Source organism: Diadema antillarum, unplaced genomic scaffold, assembly GCF_040938485.1.
Source record: "Diadema antillarum isolate AM-2024a unplaced genomic scaffold, OU_Dant_1.0 seq00000950_RagTag, whole genome shotgun sequence".
NCBI classification, from domain to species: domain Eukaryota; kingdom Metazoa; phylum Echinodermata; class Echinoidea; order Diadematoida; family Diadematidae; genus Diadema; species Diadema antillarum.
In genome coordinates, this window is record NW_027271798.1 from 84,784 (window position 1) to 104,903 (window position 20,120).

General features: G+C 38.8%; 1 protein-coding gene across 1 annotated transcript in view; it reads right to left on the minus strand.

Annotated features, from left to right (window-relative positions):
• Positions 1-4,544: 4,544 nt before the first annotated feature.
• LOC139741742 (RNA-binding protein 5-like) overlaps positions 4,545-20,120 on the minus strand; it is a 42,079-nt gene continuing 26,503 nt past the window's right edge. Inside the window, 13 exon segments of the mRNA XM_071652327.1 lie at positions 4,545-5,953; positions 7,250-7,325; positions 10,945-11,120; positions 11,123-11,168; positions 11,779-11,874; positions 12,787-12,924; positions 15,433-15,600; positions 16,165-16,296; positions 17,031-17,296; positions 17,679-17,862; positions 18,420-18,475; positions 19,121-19,345; positions 19,994-20,035. Coding sequence (XP_071508428.1) covers positions 7,272-7,325; positions 10,945-11,120; positions 11,123-11,168; positions 11,779-11,874; positions 12,787-12,924; positions 15,433-15,600; positions 16,165-16,296; positions 17,031-17,296; positions 17,679-17,862; positions 18,420-18,475; positions 19,121-19,345; positions 19,994-20,035 — 1,583 coding nt within the window. The 3' untranslated portion in view covers positions 4,545-5,953; positions 7,250-7,271.

Below are 20,120 nucleotides of genomic sequence, written 5' to 3' on the forward strand. Positions count from 1 at the left end.
AGACATTTCCATCAAACCGGAGTTTTTATTACAATCTTTTGATATAAAATATATTCAAAGGACCTATTACCTCTACACAAAAGATCATGATGTCATGTACTCCCGGCATGTACTGCGCCTGTTCAAAGGGGAAAGGGTAAGCATCGACTGATGAACAAGGAAATGCCCATATTTCCCCCTTTATGAGCGTATAAAAAATTAATATAATATATTCGTGCAAAGAATCAAACGAATCTTGCCCGAGTTAACTAACTTTGCTCACCATTCATGTACTGTGTTCTGTAATTCTTACCCTTTGCATAAGTATATTAAATCTGTTTCGTTGCTTAAAGTTAAGTATGCACATTATTCGTAGTACCTGGACTTTCCACATGATGCCATGATAATTAAGGAGAGCTATATACTGCTGTACTTTATACTCTAGCTCACATTTTGTGCAGCTTGCACGATATTGTTCTATGTTCGTTTTCTACCCCTCCCGGCATTCTTGTACAAATTTTCCCGCTTTATTTCAAGAGAGTTAACATAACTCAATCACATTAGTTGTGTATCTTCTGTACATAATATAAGTCATTCTTCGATTCATTCATGGTCATAATTATCAAAAGCCTACGGCTCACTGATAGATACAGCAAACAAGTGAAGAGTTTGTTTGCAAAAACCGATAAGTCCATAATTGCCAAATGTAGATATTTGCGATTAAAGGTCAAGAAAAATAAAGAGAATAATAAGAAAATTTTTGCTTCTTTTGACCATAACTTCAAAAATATACCTTTATATGTAGTGACCAATGTATTATTCAAAAGGTATTATTTTGTACTTTATGACAGAGACTGTACTTCAAAATCTTCAAAAATGGACTTATCGGTTTTTGCGAACAAACTCTTCAAGTATAGAATTAACAATTCCATACGCTTACATTGCACAATGTCGATAATTTGGTCAGGCGACCGTCGTTCCTTTAACGGACAAGTTCACCTTCATAGACATGTGGGTTGAGTGAATGCAGCAATATTAGTAGAACACATCAGTGAGAGTTTGAGGAAAATCGAACAATCAATTTTTGGAGTTTATGTCAGTCACGGGTGGATGAGAAGACTACTACACAGCCTGTGATGTCACATGTGTACAACGATTATAATACAAGTATAAAGAAATTTCAACATATTTTTTACTTTTCTCGCATAACAAAAGAACACTCGACTTCTCTCTTTCAGAAGGCAAGGGGGAAAATGTAACCCTTAACATACGTCAGTAACGAGTCGAAGAAAATGTGCACTTTATTCAAAAAGTAAAGTTTTGTGAAATTTTCCTCTTATTTTCCTAACATCATTCTACGCAGTCATGTGACATCTTGCACTGTAATAATACTCTTGAACAATGTGCGAAAATGGGAAAAATTAGATTACAAATTACAACCAACCTACCGAAATACTTGCTTTCTCTCGTAAAGTACTTACGTGCACTCAAATGAAATTACCTGAGCGATGATTTCCCAATGTGTACTACCACTGCACCTATGCATTTTTTTTTCTTCATTTACTGCTTCTCTGTAACCACTGGTGAAGACTTTTTAGTTTCTTGGATAACAAAATGATAAACCAAATGAATATTTGAGTCCTTGTGACATCCAACATCATCGTTGTTCTGGATCGTTGTCCCTGAATTTGTCTTTGGAATTTCCGTCTGACCCACTCCACTAAACAATAAATGCTAAATCAAGAGGGATAAATTCTGGGCTCTAAAAGTTCGTTGACCCCTGCTTGTGACCTTTGACCTTGTGGTGATCATCCACTCCCCAAGGGACATCTACCATCCAAGTTAAGTCACAAATGGAGTTATGGATCAAAAGTTATGACCCATAAAAGAAACGTGCCATAAAAACCTAACATTGGGCTCTAAAAGTTTGTTGACCCATGTTTGCGACCATTGACCTTGTGGTGATCATCCACTCCCCAAGGGACATCTACCATCCAAGTTTAGTCACAAACGGACCTGTGGATCAAAAGTTATGACCCATAATAGAAACGTGCCATTAAAAACTTAACATTGGGCCCTAAAGTTTGTTGACCCATGCTTGTAACCATTGACCTTGTGGTGACCATCCACTCCCCAAGGGACATTTACCATTCAAGTCTGGTCACAAATGGAGTTATGGATCAAAAGTTATGACCCATAATAGAAATGCACCATAAAAACTTAACATTGGGCCCTTAAGTTCATTGACCCCTGCCTGTAAGCTTTGACCTTGAGGTGACCTTGATATATGGTAAAATGTGAAACTTTGTATGACCCCTCTTCCCTCCTAGTTTGATTGCAATTGAAGCCTAGAGTAAAGAGTTATTGAAGTTTTTGTAGCGTTATGGACAGACGACGCACGGACGGACGCCGCAGGCGATCCCTTAGTCTCCCCTCGGGCTCGACAAAAAGGAAAAAACTGGAAGGAAGATAAACAGTTTCATAGACTCCAAGAAAGGGAAAAGACTGCATATTGACGTCACAGGGTGACTAGGAAAACGACTGCAATGTTCTGTTTTCTTTTACTCTCTATCCTATTCTATTCTATTCTTTATTATATGTGACAGTAGCCATCTAGGCTACAATTGTAAAACAGATATGTTTGTTTTGTACATTTTAACCATGTTTATCAATAGATAATGAAATCACAGATCAATATTGTGGTATCATGAGGTAGTTGACCTCTACGAAAGGTCAACAGATATCAAAGGTAAAATCCTGTCTGTGCTCTTTGGAATATGAAGACAATTTCATTGTAAAACAGATATGCCTGTTTTGTACATCTTAATCATGTTTTTTTTTTTTTTTTTTTTTTTTTTTTGAGGGCTTAACCACTCTACTAAAGGCAAAAGTCCAATTTAGATGCACATGACATTTGCATAATTCATACAAAGAGATGAAGAGTACATGTACATGTACAAAGACCATGTAGCACTAACGAAATGCACGGTACTGCCTAAAAATGCTGTAAATGACTGCATTGGGGCTGTGCTGTTGGGAATTAGAATGCATCTCACTCAAACATTTTATTTGAACATGCTTTTTACCTGTTTGTGCCGATGAAATTATATTGAGTGGACTGGTTATCTTTTGAATACTGCTCTCCCTGATCACCTGTATTCGCTTGAAATTGAATGATCGTATTGTTAATTAAGTGCAAATCTGATGAAATTGGGTGGAAAAAACGAGATTGTGCATTACAAATGATGTATCTATATCATCATTTACCTAGACGTTGATATATATATATATATATATATATATATATATATATATATATATATACATTGTATATATATATATATATATATATATATATATATATATATATACATTGTATATATAGCATATCCTTATGATCAATTCCATGCTGTCACTGCTGGATGAGAACACTACTACAGTTTGTCATATGCATAGAATGACATAAGAAAAATATAAAGTGAATTCCACCAAATTTGATTTCTTGAAGACAAAAGAGTACACACTACCTCGACTTCTATTATTTCCCCTGCCTTCTGAGAGTGGCAAGTGAAGTGCTTTTTATTATGGGAGGAAAGTGAACATTTGTCAATTTTTTTTTTGCTTTCTTTATATCATTCTATGCAGATGACATAACTAGCTGCAGTAGTCTTCTTATCCAACAATGGCCACACTGAATCTTCAAAAATGCACTACTTTTGAAAGGATTGTCCAATTTTCCTCAAAAGCTTTCACTGATGTGTTCTATTAATATTGCTGTATCCTCTCAATCCACATGTATATTAAGGCAAACTTGCCTTTTAGTATGGGCTTTCATTACATGTGGAACACAAAGGCATTGAACTATCCATACATCCTTTAAATCAAGGGAATGTACTGCACTGCTGTTCAGTACACGGTACATCTCCCAACTCATTAATATCCTTCTTACCATACAAGCTCCGGAACATAACAAATTGCTGGGGGTGTCTTGGTTAGAACTGTTTAATGTTGGCCATATGTCAGTAAGCCATGTCCTTGATCTACACCTTTCACTGCTGTTACTTCATTAGTATCATTGTGTATGATAAATTACACATGATGCAGAAAATACATGTGCATATAGTGTATGTACAGCTGTATATATTATACAACAAACATACACAGTGTGCATCTGGATTTCCTTCAATACCAGTGGACATTCCATGCTCAAGTCAATGACACTTTAATGTCATATACCTCTGACTTTGACCTTTCATCCCGACATTCACATGTATATTATCAATCCTTTTATATTTGTCTTCCTTCTCAAATGATTACTGTAACACTTGATATTCCTGAAGTTGAGGCTGAGAAGTGACATTTTAGCCATATGCAGAAACTATGGACTTTGATGGATTTTAAGCATAAATTTATTAGTGCATTTGAAGCTAAGATAGTACAATGTACACCTGTGCCACCAACATGCAGCAACACAATCTACAGAGTTAATCGCAACAACCAGATACAGGCAGTCATATGGATGAATTGATTGACAGGGGACACAGATAGCTTTGCATTCACAAGGAATGTGTTTAATAGAAATCAGGACTGTCAAAGTGTCATTTTCTGGCAAAAGCTGTGGCTAGTGCCCTGTACAACGGAAAATAAATAAGCAGATATTGGTACATGTATCCAGGATCTGGCCATTCACAGCCTAGCAATGGAGTAAAGGAAACACAAGATTAACATTTCACTAGCTTAATGTCAAGGACATTATTTTTTTTCAACATGCTGGTGGATTGAACAAAGACTAGGACTGCTGGATCTCTGTACTAACAGTGATTTATTTCATTCTAAATGCTAAATCCTAGATCTCCATAGGAACACGAAGGTTTATTACACTTGAAGCGCTAAATCCATAATTCATCTGTATATGAAACAGTTTGAAGCGAACATTTGCAAGAGAAGATGCCATCATCATCAGTAGCAAATCTGTACAGTGACCTACACCAGAGAAGCACTTGGCACGTCTTCTTCAGCAGAAAAGAAACTTACCACATATACTCTACACGCTCTCACTGGCATTATATTGAGTGAAGGCACATTGACAGGCGCCCAGCAGAATATATCCTTCATGATCACATGAAGAAAAATACAGTGTAGTTTCATTCATACTTTGTGAGGAATACCATATCATCAAAGGTTGTTCCCTTCTTCCAAACATCACCAGTACTCAGTATTTTGTAGATTCTGTGTAGTGTGATGTAGTTTATTCTGAAGAACAAATGCCATTCAAACCTGCTACCAGATGAGAAATATGATTCAGAATCTTGCAAGTTTGTAGCAAATAAATATTGAATTGTGACGCCAAACATTCATCGAAGTAGGCCCATTAGCACATTTTTGTTGTTGTTGTTGTTGTTGTGGCTGAAGTTGCTCAAAACTTCGCATCGATAATTGGCATGGGGGTTGCATTTCATGTCCCAACTTGTAAAATAAGCTGTACACTAACACGACACAAAGTAGTAAGAGAACATTGTGTAATTCTGTACAACACAATTTGTGATAGGCATGGACAAGTGGCAAACAGTGAAGCACAAGTATCAAATGTTAGAAGCTACTGCTCAATTCCACGTTGTAGCAGGTCCGGCAGCGGTTCCAGCCCTCCTTGCCAAACACAGCTCATGGTTTTAAAAAAAAAAATAATATGCTCCTTTCAATGCAATTTGGTTCCCAGCTTCCACTAGCCTGGACAAAAGAGGAAAAACCTGTAACAATTCTGACCATGATGTTATCCATACATCACAAACCAGAGCACTGTCTGTCACAATTTTGCATGCATGTGCACATGTCGTGCATGAAGAGATGTATTGGGCTTTCCTCCAAAAGTTGCACATGATGAGGACAGCACTGTCATCAAGACACAGGAAGGGAGATGGGAGGAGAGGATGATTCCACCAGCATCCATAGTGATGACGACAGGACCAAGGTCAATCTGGAAGAAATTACAATGATGAACATGTTCCATTAGGCTGCTTCCTTTCTCTTTATAGACTTATAAGGGGAATGACACCCATATACAGTGTAGACATGTAGATTGTATGAATACTGCAATACATAGGAGCTCAGATAGTAAAGAGCAAACATGTGTGTAATGCTTGTCACTAGGGTTAGCCACTTTATACATACTGCAAACATGTGCCTGTTGGCTCATGTGGTCTGAAAACAGGGAAGTGGCTATGGTTATTTGTCCCCTAAGGATGAATGCAACCTAATGAACATTCTACATAGGAACCTACTGATATACCAAGGCTGCACACTAAGCTATTCTTTTTGCTTGTCTAACCTATCTGTCGGACCAGTAAGTACCCAGTTTTTTCTATTTTTTAAAGGACAAGTTCACCTTCATAGACATGTGGGTTGAGTGAATGCAGCAATATTAGTAGAACACATCAGTGAGAGTTTAAGCAAAATCGGACAATCCGTTAAAAAGTTACGAATTTTTGAAGTTTCTGCTCAGTCACGGCTGGATGAAAAGACTACTATAGCTTGTGATGTCACATGAGTACAACGATATAAAGAAAGAATAAAGAAAATTCAACATATTTCCATTTTTCTCGCACAACAAAAGAACACTCGACTTCTCTCTTTCAGAAGGCAGGGGGAATAATATTACCCTTTAATAACATACGTCAGTAGCAAGTCGAAGAAATGTCCGCTTTATTCAAAAAGTAAAGTTTTGTGAAATTCTCTTTTTATTTTCCTTATATAGTTGTGCGCATGTACATCATACACTGTAGTAGTCTTCTCTTCCAGCAGTGACTGCGCAGATACTTAAAGTATTCCTAACTTTTGAACGGATTGTCCAATTTTCCTCAAACTTTCACTGATGTGTTCTACCTGCATTCTCTCAATCCTTATCTATATGAAGGTGGACTTGTCCTTTAACTTGTCAAATCCAAAAAAAGTTATTGGTTCGACAGTGATTTTTTTACTGGTCAGGGACCATTGGACCAGTGCCAGTGTGTAGCGTTGGATATACATCCACCTGTTAAACTTTCATCAGTTAGTTTCATCTACAACAGAGTAATCACCTCTGTTCCATAGATATATCGATACAAAATAATTGTATAAACACAAAAATATCACGAGCCTTTGGATTCAGAATTTTGAACATGATCCTGAAAGCCTATCACAATGGGACAGAAAATCAAATGATGTTGATGAAGCTTGCCTCTTTCTTCACATATAATATTAGTATCTGACACAAACTAACAAATAAATAACTCACCAGAGCCTGAATCTGCGCACACCTATTTATAGCTGAACCTCGATCTCCTTTCCTGTGCTCGGTCTCGATATGCTATCTGCATACACACACAAACACACAAAAACAAAGTTGAGCAGACATTAATCTTGTTTAAGACTGTGTATTATCCATCTTACAATTACTACATCAGCAAAACTTTGGGAAGGCATTCAAAAGTACCTCCACACTGTCCATCATAGAAACTAATGGACTAATTATCCACCAGGCCAAAATTGTTACCCCCTGGATGAGCAGCTTGTGAGTTTCAAAAAGGGTCTAGGGCAATCACCCCCTGGGCAATTACCCCAGACCCTAACCTGAATGAGAGCAGAAGAAACTAATCCTTCTGATCCCAAGGATTTGTCCACTTTTCTCTCACAGAAGAGAAATAGGATGGACAAATTACCAGGGACCAACAAAGAGAAGAGGAGAAGCTGAAACTAATCCTATTTTTTTCTTTTTTGCGAATGTTAAACAATTTACGTGTTGACCGACCAATCCTGAAATAATTCCACCAGGCCCTCATACACAGTGTGTTTTTATACCTACGATCTCACATACTGCAATGGATATATGATGTAAAAGAACCAGAATCGCACTGATTGCATAAGATGGATGTCGCAAAGGGTAGTAGGCAGGGAATGACATCTTCGAGCAAAAGGTCTTGTCAAAAATCAAAAACATTATTGGGAACAACGCACACCATCTTGTGTACACTACATGTAAAAACATTCATACTCTTTTCTCAAATAGAAGAGAACTAGAAATGTCGCTTTGGCGACTGATGCCTCCGCCATAATGCATGATTCTCCCAATAGGTGTATAGTACAATGTCTTCACAATGTGTGATGACAGTTTCACATAACTGGCAAAATATCGAAATGACAGGTTTGTCAAAATATCTTGAATGTTCACTTTCCATGATCTGGGTTTGCTATAGTAATTGTCTATTAAAGGACAAGTCCACCTTCATATACATTAGGATTGAGAGACTGCAGCAATATTAGTAGAAGACATCAGTGAAAGTTTGAGGAAAATCTTGAATATTTAAGTATCTGCGCAGTCACTGCTGGATGAGAAGACTACTACAGTGTATCAGGCCTCGAATTAACCGACGGCCACCGACGGCCATGGCCGTCGGTGCCCCTCTCGTTGGCCGCAATGCCTTTTGTTTTTTTATCAAAGTTACGGCCAAAAAAAAATGTGCCCTTTTTCTTGGGGCCGTGGTGCCCTTTTAGAATGAAAGTTATTATTTATGACGTATGATATGCCCTTTCTCAAAGTCTCTTAAATAAGCTTGAACAACTTTCCTGATCTCAAATATCATACCTTCAGTTAACTCGCGTCCCAATATATCTGATTCAAACTCAAAGTATCTTTCCGAGGTACGAGACGACGTGTACGTACATGTACGCCCGACCGGCTTTTACCGTCCCGACTGCCTCCGCAGCGCAGCGGCCTCGAGTATGTACTAGCTAGGCAGCGCATATTCAGATAGAGTAGTAAAGAGTGAACACCAAGTTCACCAAGAAAAAAGAAAAATCCCACGATGCCAAGGTGTGCCAGACTGGGGAATGGGGAGGGGTGGAGAGAGAGAGAGACCAATCAACAGAAGAAACCGCGCGTACTGGCGCATTCTTGAGGTCATGAACTGTCTGTCACAGACTAATCATAGCAATCTACACGCGCATGCAAATTCCTTTGCCTTGTGGTTTTGCCAGCCAGCTGTCGGAATGTGCTTTGAAGTTTCATGGCAGCCTGGCCTGGCTGGCCTGAAAGAGTGTCGAGTTGCAATCAATACCTACTGTTGTTTTATTCCTGTTTTAAAAAATGTTGTTTCACCTGATAGAAACGCGGAGATCGGGAATGTGTTACAGCTGTAGGGAAGAGGTTTTTGTTGTGTGTTGCACTTTGTGTGTGTGTGTGTGTGTGTGTGTGTGTTTGTTTGTTTTTCTCGGTTTGTTTTTCTTCTTTTTTTTTCATAAACACCAAACATGCCCTTTCCAATGTGGCCTTGGTGCCCCTCTGACTGACTTAAGTGCCCTGGCCTCTTGGAAAAAGTGCCCTTTTCTAAATGGCCTTGCCCCTCCAAAATCCTATTTCGAGGCCTGGTGTATGATGTCACGTGCGTACAAGTATATAAGGAAAATAAAATGAGAATTTCACAAAACTTGACTTTTTGAGTAAAGTGCACATTTCTTCGACTTGCTACTGACGTATGTTAAGGGTAATATTATTCCCCCTGCCTTCTGAAAGAGAGAAGTCGAATGTTCTTTTGTTATGCGAGAAAAATGGAAATGTGTTGAATTTTCTTTATTCTTTCTTTGTATCGTTGTACTCATGTGACATCACAAGCTTACTTAGTCTTTTCATCCAGCCGTGACTGAGCAGAAACTTCAAAAATTCATAACTTTTTAACGGATTGTCCGATTTTCCTCAAACTCTCATGGATGTGTTCTACTAATATTGATGCATTCACTCAACCCACATGTCTATGAAGGTGAACTTGTCCTTTAAAGAGTGCAGGTACACATATATTTGGGGAATTGAACATTTTTACTTGACTTCTGACCGACCTTATTATAAGTTTATGCATTGAGTATAATTTCCAAGGTATGAAGAAAGAGTGTAATTACAGTACAAAATAAATCTTTTTTTTTATAATTTAAACCTGACCTTTGACCCTTAACCTTTGACCTTTGACCTTCTGGCTGGAAATTTCCAAGAGAATCTCCATTAAGTAATACATGTACATATATATATTGAATTTTACAACTAATAATGCAATCATTGCATAAACTAGTATATGAGGGAAATAGTAACATTTTGAGGAGTTGACCTTGATCTTTGACCCCCTGACTTTTGACCCATGACCCCTAAATTCCCTAGATAATCCCTGCCAGTCAGTACATGCATATGCACCAAGTTCCATGAAGATACATTGCACCACTTGCGAGAAAAGTGATATTGCAACATTTTCAACTAACCTTTGACCTTTTGACCTTTGACCTTATGACATGAAACTCTCTCTGGAGAATCTTTACGCAGTAGTACATGTCTACACTAAGTTTCAAGAAAATAACTGCGGGCATTTGACCTTGACCTTTTGACCTTTGACCTCTTGCCAATGTCACTACAATCTACTCAACTAATTGTCCCATCATACATCATCCCTGGATCATGTTTGGTGAAAGCTGCTTAATCCAGTTTTGAGTTATCACGTAAACAGATAAATTTTAGGATTTGACCTTGATCTCTGATCTTTGACCTCTGTCCGATTTCACTGAAAAACTACTCAAGTAATTGTCCTATCATACATCATCCTCCACCAAAGTTTGGTGAAATTTGCCCCATCCAGTCTTGAGTTATCGCGTAAACGGATGCAATTTCATGATTTGACCTTGACCTTTGACCTTTAGCCGATTTCACCCAAAATCTAATCAAGTCATTGCCCCATCATACTTCATACTTGGACCAAGTTTGGTAAAATTCCAGTAAATATTACTCAAGGTATCGCGTAAACGAAAGCGGACGGACGGACGGACGGACAACCCGAAAACATAATGCCTCCGGCACCACTTCGTGGCGGAGGCATAAAAAGGACGGACACATTCCATGGGGCAATAAAAGACTGAGCCAATAAATGTTGACGAGCATGATTTCAAGCACACACTTACCTCCCCCTGATTGCTGTCTTCTGATTGTAAGCCAGTCCTCTTCTTTAGAGCCTCAAGGTTTTGTTTGTGAAGATCTGAGAACTGTTGGTGCTTTACCAGCACCTCCTTGGAAGGAAACTGTCGCTTGCACAGGAGACAGATGAGCTTGCTCCAGTCTGTAAGGCTGTTTGGCACGCCTCATGATCACTGTCACTGTCTCCTCCATACTGGGCAAGGATGTTGATCTGGTGTGATGCAACAGAAAATATTTGCATTTTTTTCTTCCTCTTCTTCGTCTTAGTTTAATAGGATTTTAAAAGGATGCCGAGAACATCATTACATTTCCAAATAAGCAGTGCAGCAAAACAGTTGCATTATAACCTGACCATTTGTCAGACTGGTTTAACAGCATGGTGACAGCATACAGGAAAGGAAAGAATGGGAGTTGTCTTTCGATCTCCTGTTTCATATGTCCTCGACTGCTTTGATCTAGGATTTTTTAGAGTATCTAGAGCATCTAATGACCTCCTAAATGTGAAGTAAAATTCACACAGGAGTTTCTTTCTATAGAAGAAGCAAAGCCCTGTGTGCCTTTTTAAACTTTAGTGCTGATCACATGGCACGGGTTTTGTCACATTATGCTAGTGTACAATAGTATACAATATGCAATATACTATCAACAGTACAGCAAGCTCTATGATTCTGACAAATTTCTTGAACTCAACCACTTCCTGCTAAGCCAATGCTTGCCATGAAACAGCAAATATGAAAGCACTACTGCTCATTTTAAAACTATCTCCATCCCTTGATTTAATTCACAAAATGACACAAAGTTCTTGAATAACTAACACTTACAATAGATGACTTAGACTGCTTCTTCCTCTGATCCTCACTTGTAGCAGAGCGCTTCAATGCTAGCATCACTGACTGCTTGGTCTCAGCTGGGTCAGCCTGGTAAGTGAAAGAAAAGGATGTCAGAGATAATGCATCTTAATTATTATACTACAATGAAGAACTTCTGTTGTAGAATAAGGCATGATGAAAGATGTCTGGAAGTGGACATAGAATATCAACTTGCATAAATAAGACAATACAGGGTGCTAAATTTGCCCATACTGCTTCTGTCTGTCTTGCGGAGGGCGTTTAGGAGCTTGAAAACACAGTGGCACAAACAACTGCTTGTTATCTTACACAGAGAGGTCTTGATAAGTTTGCACGAAGGCTGCAGAAATCATGATTAGAAGTACAGAGTGTATTCCCCAACAAATATCAAAAGCATCAGAATAGAAGCCAAAAGCAAAACAGAGAAAACTCTTCATGACATAATTTGCTATTCCTACCCATGAGTACCTATCGCATATTTGCAAAAAGCATAACATGTATGTTGTGAACACATGAACTAGCTTTTCCATCTGTTAAAGGGACCATATAGTTTTGATTGAGACCTAATTCAGGTTTCTAACATTTTTTGGTGAGATAATGAGAAACCTCTTATGAAATATGAAAGAGCATGTAATTCTATGAGGAATTCAATGTTAATTTGATGAAAATTGGTTTTGAAATGGCTCAGATATCCAAAAAAGAGTGATTTTGATAAAGTGTGGGACCCACACTTTTTTACGATCACTTTGTTTTATTTTGTTTTTGGATGTTTCAGTCATTCCAAATCCAATTTTCATCAAATAAACTTTGAATTCCTCCTAAACTGGTATGTTATGTAGTATATCATAAGTGTTTTCTTGGTATCTCGCAAAAAGTTAGAAGCCCATTTCTTATCTCCACCAATACTGTACCATCCCTTTAAACTACAAAGAATGTTTTGCCATGTTCTCTATCAACACAAGGAGTATACTCTCCACCTACCCGTTTGCTTAGGACAGCGAATCCAGCATCAGCCGTGGCAGATGAGTTGTCCTTCTTAGTACTGTTATTACTTTTCTTGGCTTTGACATTCTTCATCTCATTCATTGTCTCAGCCCATCTTCTCATGTCACTGGCAACCTTTACAGAAGGTATGAAGAGAAAGCGATTAGAGAAAAGAAACATGTGCACCTTTCAAGAAAAAGGATGAATACAAGCACTGGCTAATGATGATGGTTATGAAGAAATGGGGACCAAGCAAGTCATTGATATCTATAATGGCCTACATGCACACAAAAGACTGTCACTATTGGTGAACGGTCACTGTGGACAGACTGCATTTTATATAATCCTCTGTCTCTGAAATACTTCTAGTAGCCACTGTTAGCATGAGATAGCGCAGACAGGTTTGATTGGTACAAAATTTCATACTACAACTTAGAAGGAATTGTGTAAGGTTTACTGATCTTAATTAAGCCACTACATTGTTTGGTTCTTTTAGGAGGTCATATTATTGGAATGGAAGGGGGAAGGACCATGTTGTAGGTGAGCTTCACATCGAATGAAAAAAAAAACAAGAGACCCGCGGGTCACGCGCTCACCTGAGTATCGCAATTTCACCTTCCATGCATTCTTGCACACTCTTACCTGAGAACATTGGAAACTTAGGTCTGCATATGGATCCCCCCCCCCCCCCCAACTCCAGGGTGGGGGGGGGGGGGGGCAAGCAGCCCTGGATCTGCAATGAACAAACTTGGAACTACACGTAAAGTCATCAATGTACAAACTCATGGTATGTATTAACTATGCTTTATCATTTCTGGTTCTAGAGTAGAAGATTTTAAATATTCCTTAATGTGGGAGGGGGGAGGGGTGGGAGGTGGGCCCCATAGGGGCCCCCCAAGAGGGACATGGTGCCCATTTGAAGGAATTGAGATTCTATCCCCCGAGGGATGCTACCTGCTAAGTTTGGTCAAAATTAATCATGAGGTTTTTAAGAAGAAGATGAACGTGTACAATTCAGGCCCCATTACAACTGTAGTGTAGGACTTCTCTCCATCCCCTCTCCTGGGTCCCAAGGGAGGGGGTACCCCTGATTCCGCCAATCCCATGAACAAACTTGAAACTACAGTCATCAATGTACTAACTCATAGTGTTATCTAAGCCCTTTCACTTCTGGTTCTAGAAGATTTTTAAAGATTCCTTAATTTTAGGGGGTTTGGGTCCCCCTGGGGGCCCTCCAGGTGGGCCATGGTGCCCATTTGAACAAATTGAGATCCTATCCCCCTAGGGATGCTACCTACCAAGTTTGGTGGAAATCAGACATGGGGATATCAAAGTGAATATGAAAATGTACGATTTAGGCCCCATTAGGACCCCTCCCCATCCCCCTCCCCTGGGTCCCAAGGGGGGCACCCCTGATTCCCCCATGAACAAACTTGAAACTACAGTCATCAATGTACTAACTCATAGCATTAACTAAGCTCTATCACTTCTGGTTCTAGAGAAGAAGATTTTTAAAGATTCCTTAATTTTAGGGTGTTTGGGCCCCCCTGGGGCCCCCCAGGTGGGCCATGGTGCCCATTTGAACAAATTGAGATCCTACCCCCCTAGGGATGCTACCTGCCAAGTTTGGTGAAAATCGGTCATGGGGTTCTCAAGAAGAAGATGAAAATGTAAAAAGTTTACGCACGACGGACGACGGACGCCGGACGAAGAGCGATCGCAATAGCTCACTTGAGCCTTCGGCTCAGGTGAGCTAAAAACCTGTTAATTCATGGACATTTTTTATACATTCAACCTACAGACATATATTAAAACATACCCTAAAGAGTTCAATAACAAGTTTGTATTGTACAAGTGATGCATTTTGCCTCTTTTCATATAAAACCCAATGAAACTTCATATTGAAATTAAGTTGAAAGAGATGGAATGCCTTCTCCTAAACTTGCAATTCCATACTATACTATGTTGAAGATGGCTTTAATAAAAAGAGTGAAACCAGACAAACAATATGTTACTATGATTCTATTACTAATTCTACTAGCTTTTTACAACAAACTTGAACATGGTGTTGAATTGTACAAGAACTAAAGCACACTTAATCATGGTTTAACTGACAACATTCAAAGTGTTCTGCACATTCTTTACTTAATTTCCAAAAATGCACAGAACCAAGCATCTTGGAACATAGAGCTGATTTCAATTAGTTTGATTGCATAATGCAAAAGCTGTAATTTTTGCATACGGATACTCTCACAAATGAGGTCACAGAAATTTTCACAAGATGTTGTTTTCGTGATTTGACATTAAGGCTATCATACACAGTGCACTAATGTCTGTCCATTCACGCCGTCACTTTGTGTGATCAAGATCAGGGGGCATCTCATGACGTGTTTTGTCTGACATATTGGTTGGACAAATTTGGTCTCGGCCAATCAAATGCAAGGATTTCAGTAGTTTGTAACAGCTTGTCAGAAAAATATCCGACCAAACGCTTCATGAAATGCCCCCCTGTGGCAATATTTTTACTAGTTCAATTCCCGGCCCAACAGTAATTTGTAAAATTCACAAAAATCAACCCTTCACTAAAATAAAAAGCTTTAACAGTATCTGATTGCAATTCATCACTGCAGTAGGTATACAAACCTTCTTGGCCATTTTGGTTTTCTCCTTCTTGTTCTTATCTTCTTTCTCCTTCTCCACTGGACCATGCTCTCCAAGTTTAGGTGGGGCCACAGACCCTTGATGTGGTGCAGGGACATACTGTGTTCCATCCCAATACATGTACTGCTGGGTGTGTGTGTTGTAGTAATACTGAAAGGAAAACGGATTGTTGGTTAATCAAATGGTTATTCTACTACGAACAACAAACAAACAAACAAACAAACCAGAAAAGACAAACCCCAACAACAAAACAATGAAGATAAATTGATTAAGCAGGTCAGCAGTTTTATAATGCTTCTTGAAAACTTCAGGGTGGAGGGATAAAAATTAAATACAGATCACCTTAAGACCTATCATAACACCCAATGACAAATGCAGATTTGTATGAAATGCCAGCAATGGCTCTGCACCAAGGCTTTGTACGTACAAAGACAGTTATCTTTCTGGGTCTCTGACAAACAATATGTCTACACTGGTTCCGACATTTGTACTTCACAAGTGTATGGGAGAGAAAAAATAAATTTCAGGTCTGGTGAGACTCTGTTGGCAAGAAAATATGTTATAATTTATACATTTCACATGGAATTCTAATACAGGCCATTCCATTCCAATAACCAAAGACCCCCCCCCCCCCCCCCCCCCATGACAAGAAGAAATGCTGCCCCATTTGATTGAAAACAGCATGCACTGGCAATCATGCATCATGAAAATTACCTGTGAGTTTGGATCATAGTACAGGCCTGTCTGGGGGTCGTAGTAGAAGCCAGATGTCTCATCATACTGATAGTGTGAGGTGTCTGGGTAGTAGCTGCCATCAGAGCTTGTATTGGATGTCTGGTGCTGAAGCTTTAAATAGAAACACACAGTAGAATACATGATATGACCATTCCAACTTCTTGTTCTTTTACTTAAAATAAATGACAATGAGTTAGTGAGAATGCAAAAATCTGGTCAGAGCTGGACTGAGGTTCACATTCTACTTTGTTCTGACCAACCATGGTTTATGACTTCTTCTATTTGGTATGAATGTGCAAGTTCCTACAACACTCATAACAACTCCTTTGCCATAGCTACAGTTACATTGAGGGATAAAATAACTACGAATCAAAAATAATCAGAAGAATTTTACATGAGAATATCATTAACTTGTATTTGTTTTCAAAAGTTCATTACATCAGAGTTTTATCCATTTCATGCAACTTATCTTGTCGCTGTTCACTGAAAATACTTTACAGAGAACCTTATGTGTCAAGCTCTCTTAAAATGAGGTACCACAGGTGAATTCGGCAGTACATATTTTCCATTTCTAGCCCTTTTTTTTTTCCTTGTACACTCATGAGGTACCTATCATAACAAGGTAAGGTCGGTGGCCACAGTGATCTCATAGCAGGGGTTTCCTTGTAACAAGTAATAGAACCCAAGTGGGAATGACAATGTGACTGAAAGCAGCTTTCGTGGTATGTTGTGACAAGAACAATTTTAGTGCCACCGAGCTTCAGGAGACACTGAACAGAGCATGCAACCTGGTACAAAAAGAGCAAAACAGGGAGAGATGACTGACAAGCCTATCTAATACTCACTGCGTGACCTTCGGCCTCTGAGCTCCACTCTTCAGCTGTGACAGCAGTAGTCTTTGCTGGTTGCTCTGTGACAGCTGTGTCAACAACCTGGCTCTGGACTAAGGCTTCTTCATCAGTGCCTGGGGGAGGTAAGTCCACTTTGGCCTTTTTGGACTTCTTCTCTGGCCCTTGGCGGATCTTGTTCAGCAGCTTCTTGGTGATATGCTGTTGCTCTAGCTGCATCTTCCGCGCTGCTTGAACCTGCTCCTGCGCCAAAGCTGCTTTGTCTACGGGGAAAATGACCATAAATAAACATACAAGTCAGAAATCATATATTCTCCAACAGTGACATTTCTGCACCTCACATATATGGCTTAAGTGCACTGCACACATGAAACCTCAGAAAAGCAAGCATTTTAATTGACTTTCAAAGCCCTCAGCTTACATAGCAAAGCCCATTTAAGAGCTGGAAAGCATCTACTTAGTCCATCTTTACATCTTTGTTGTGTAAATATATATATTTTTAAGGTTACTTTATAGTGGCGCTAATAAAAAGCCAAGATTGAAAATCACATTTGAGATGACACATTCCATTAATTTGCATGCAATCATATTTACTGAACATAAGATAGACTGAAAGAAACCAACATTGGACTGTGACCCTCGTACCTGCGGCTGAAAGTTCCTGTTGCTGCTGTTGTTGGGCAGCAACGGTGTACTGTCCTGCAGTGTACCCTGCATAGCTTTGGTCATACTGACTTGCTGCTGCTACTGCTGCTGCGGCTGCTGTGCTGGCTTCTGTCTGCTGGTAGTACTGTTCATAGTACTCCTGTGATGTCACATCAGTCTGCTGCTACTCATACAGACAGGAATAATGACAATAAATCAGATACAATGACTCCCTGCAAGGAGATAGATGCAGACATCTTCTTACAACAGCCTCAGTGTCAAATCGCAAATTTACCGAAAACATCTTGCAAAAATGTCTGTTACCTCCTCATTTGCAAAAATTTCTGTACGCAAAATAACAGCCTTTACAATAGTCTACCATGGCCAAGTCAAGGTAATATCAGTACACAAATTGTACAAGTTATACATACACAAATCATCATAGCAACAACATACATCTGTAAACTAGTATTGTTGGACTGCAACATTTTCGCATCACCTTGAGAAAGCATACTTTTTCTTTACCCATAGCTCAAAGGGACAAAGTTGGACTTTCAAGTAGCGTATTGCGTACTAAATAGAGATTTGTGAAACACGACAAGTACAACCACAATAGCGCCCACTTATAGCAACTGTCATGTCATATACAGAAGTATTCACACTCAATGGGATTGAATGATGTCTACAACAAAATGAAATAAAATGACTACAGTGGATATTGTATATCATGTCATGACTCACTTCTGTCCAGGCAGAGTAGTCCTCTTCTGTTCCCTCTTTACAGTAGTGCACAGAAACTATGGAGACAATATAAATGAACAGGAAAATAACAGGTTCAGTATCTACAAACCATCATATCCTTGCTTGGTAATACAATATATATGACTAGATGTGCCAAGACACACATTTACACTCAAAGAAAAAAAAACACCTACATTTACATCTACAAGAGACCAGCATAGACAAAAAATAGGCTCTAAATTTGAAGTGTTACAACTGATACAAGCTGAAAGCAAGCCTATTACATGCACAATGAGGAAACAATATTTATAGGTTAATCAAATAGCCCTATCAGACTTTCAGCTTCGAGACAAGGCTTGGAACACTTGGCAGAGATGATGACTTCATTATCTATGCCTACACCCGTCCAATAAAGAAAGACTTGATATGCAGTTTACCTTTTGAATGATTTACACTTGTAGGAACAAAAATAGGAAAAACTATCATTAACTTGTATGCACACATGCATGACATGCACTTTGACCTGCATGTAGAGACAAAGAAACATCATCAGAAATGAGTGTCTCCCACATAGGACGTACACGTAAATAATTTTGAAATTGAATGAGGAAGAAAACTCATTTCTTTTGCTGGCAAAAAAAGAGAAAATGATAATAATAATAATAATAATCACTTGTGAGATAGCCAAAAGGGATACTCACTCTGCTTGCCATCCAACATGAACGGGGGTTGCATATTGGCAATGATCTCCAGGAGATGGCTGGCATATTCTATAGTGGACAAAGCTACATAACACAGGCCCCTGGACATGTTTGTTGTTGGGTCTCTGATGAGTTGGATGTTCATATCTACGGCAGTAATCTCATGCAGCTCCTTCTGGACTTTTTCTTCCGAAGTAAGTGAATCCAGTCCCATCAACAGGAGAACTAATATTAGGGTATAGAAAAGTTCACTGTTCTTGAGAGGCAGCACAAATTTTCATCTCCGTTCAAAAATACTACGATTCAACAAAGGTCTTGTGAGAGTCACTTCTTTTCTAATTTTCCAATTAATCTGCATTCATAACACTAAGTAACATTATCATTTGACTTACATTTTTGATTTATGTCCAGAACATGACATATATTTGATGTCTTTGTGAATATTGCAGGATTGAAATACGAGAAATTATAAACCAACTTTAATTCTTTACATTCAACCTTGCAGGCTGTACTCAGTACATTTTCCTTTGCCATGATACTAATTTCTGACATGTTAGGAGTCAATGAATAGGGACTTTGCATCATGATATAAAATTGTAATGGGACAGACAGAAGGATAGACAACAGAGACAACATAATGCCTATGACACCCCTTCAGTGTGGAGGCATACAAATATTTGTAAAGGTTCATTCATATAAGCTTCATTCACATAATCTATGATAATTTTATGTCTTAGCTGACAGGACAGAAAATGAACAATACAAATTCATACATTTACACCAGAGTCCATCTCAATTACTCAGTTTTACACTAATGGAAATATCAAAAAGCTTGTAATACTGACAACATGTAAACATGAATTGTCTACTCACTTCTTGTGGGAACGACACTGATTTGGCTATACCTTTCGGATTCTGAAAGAAACAAACAGAGGACAATTTGCTTTACTGCAAAAACAGTTGAGGTTAATTATTGGGTTAAACATGAAGGCCTTTTTGC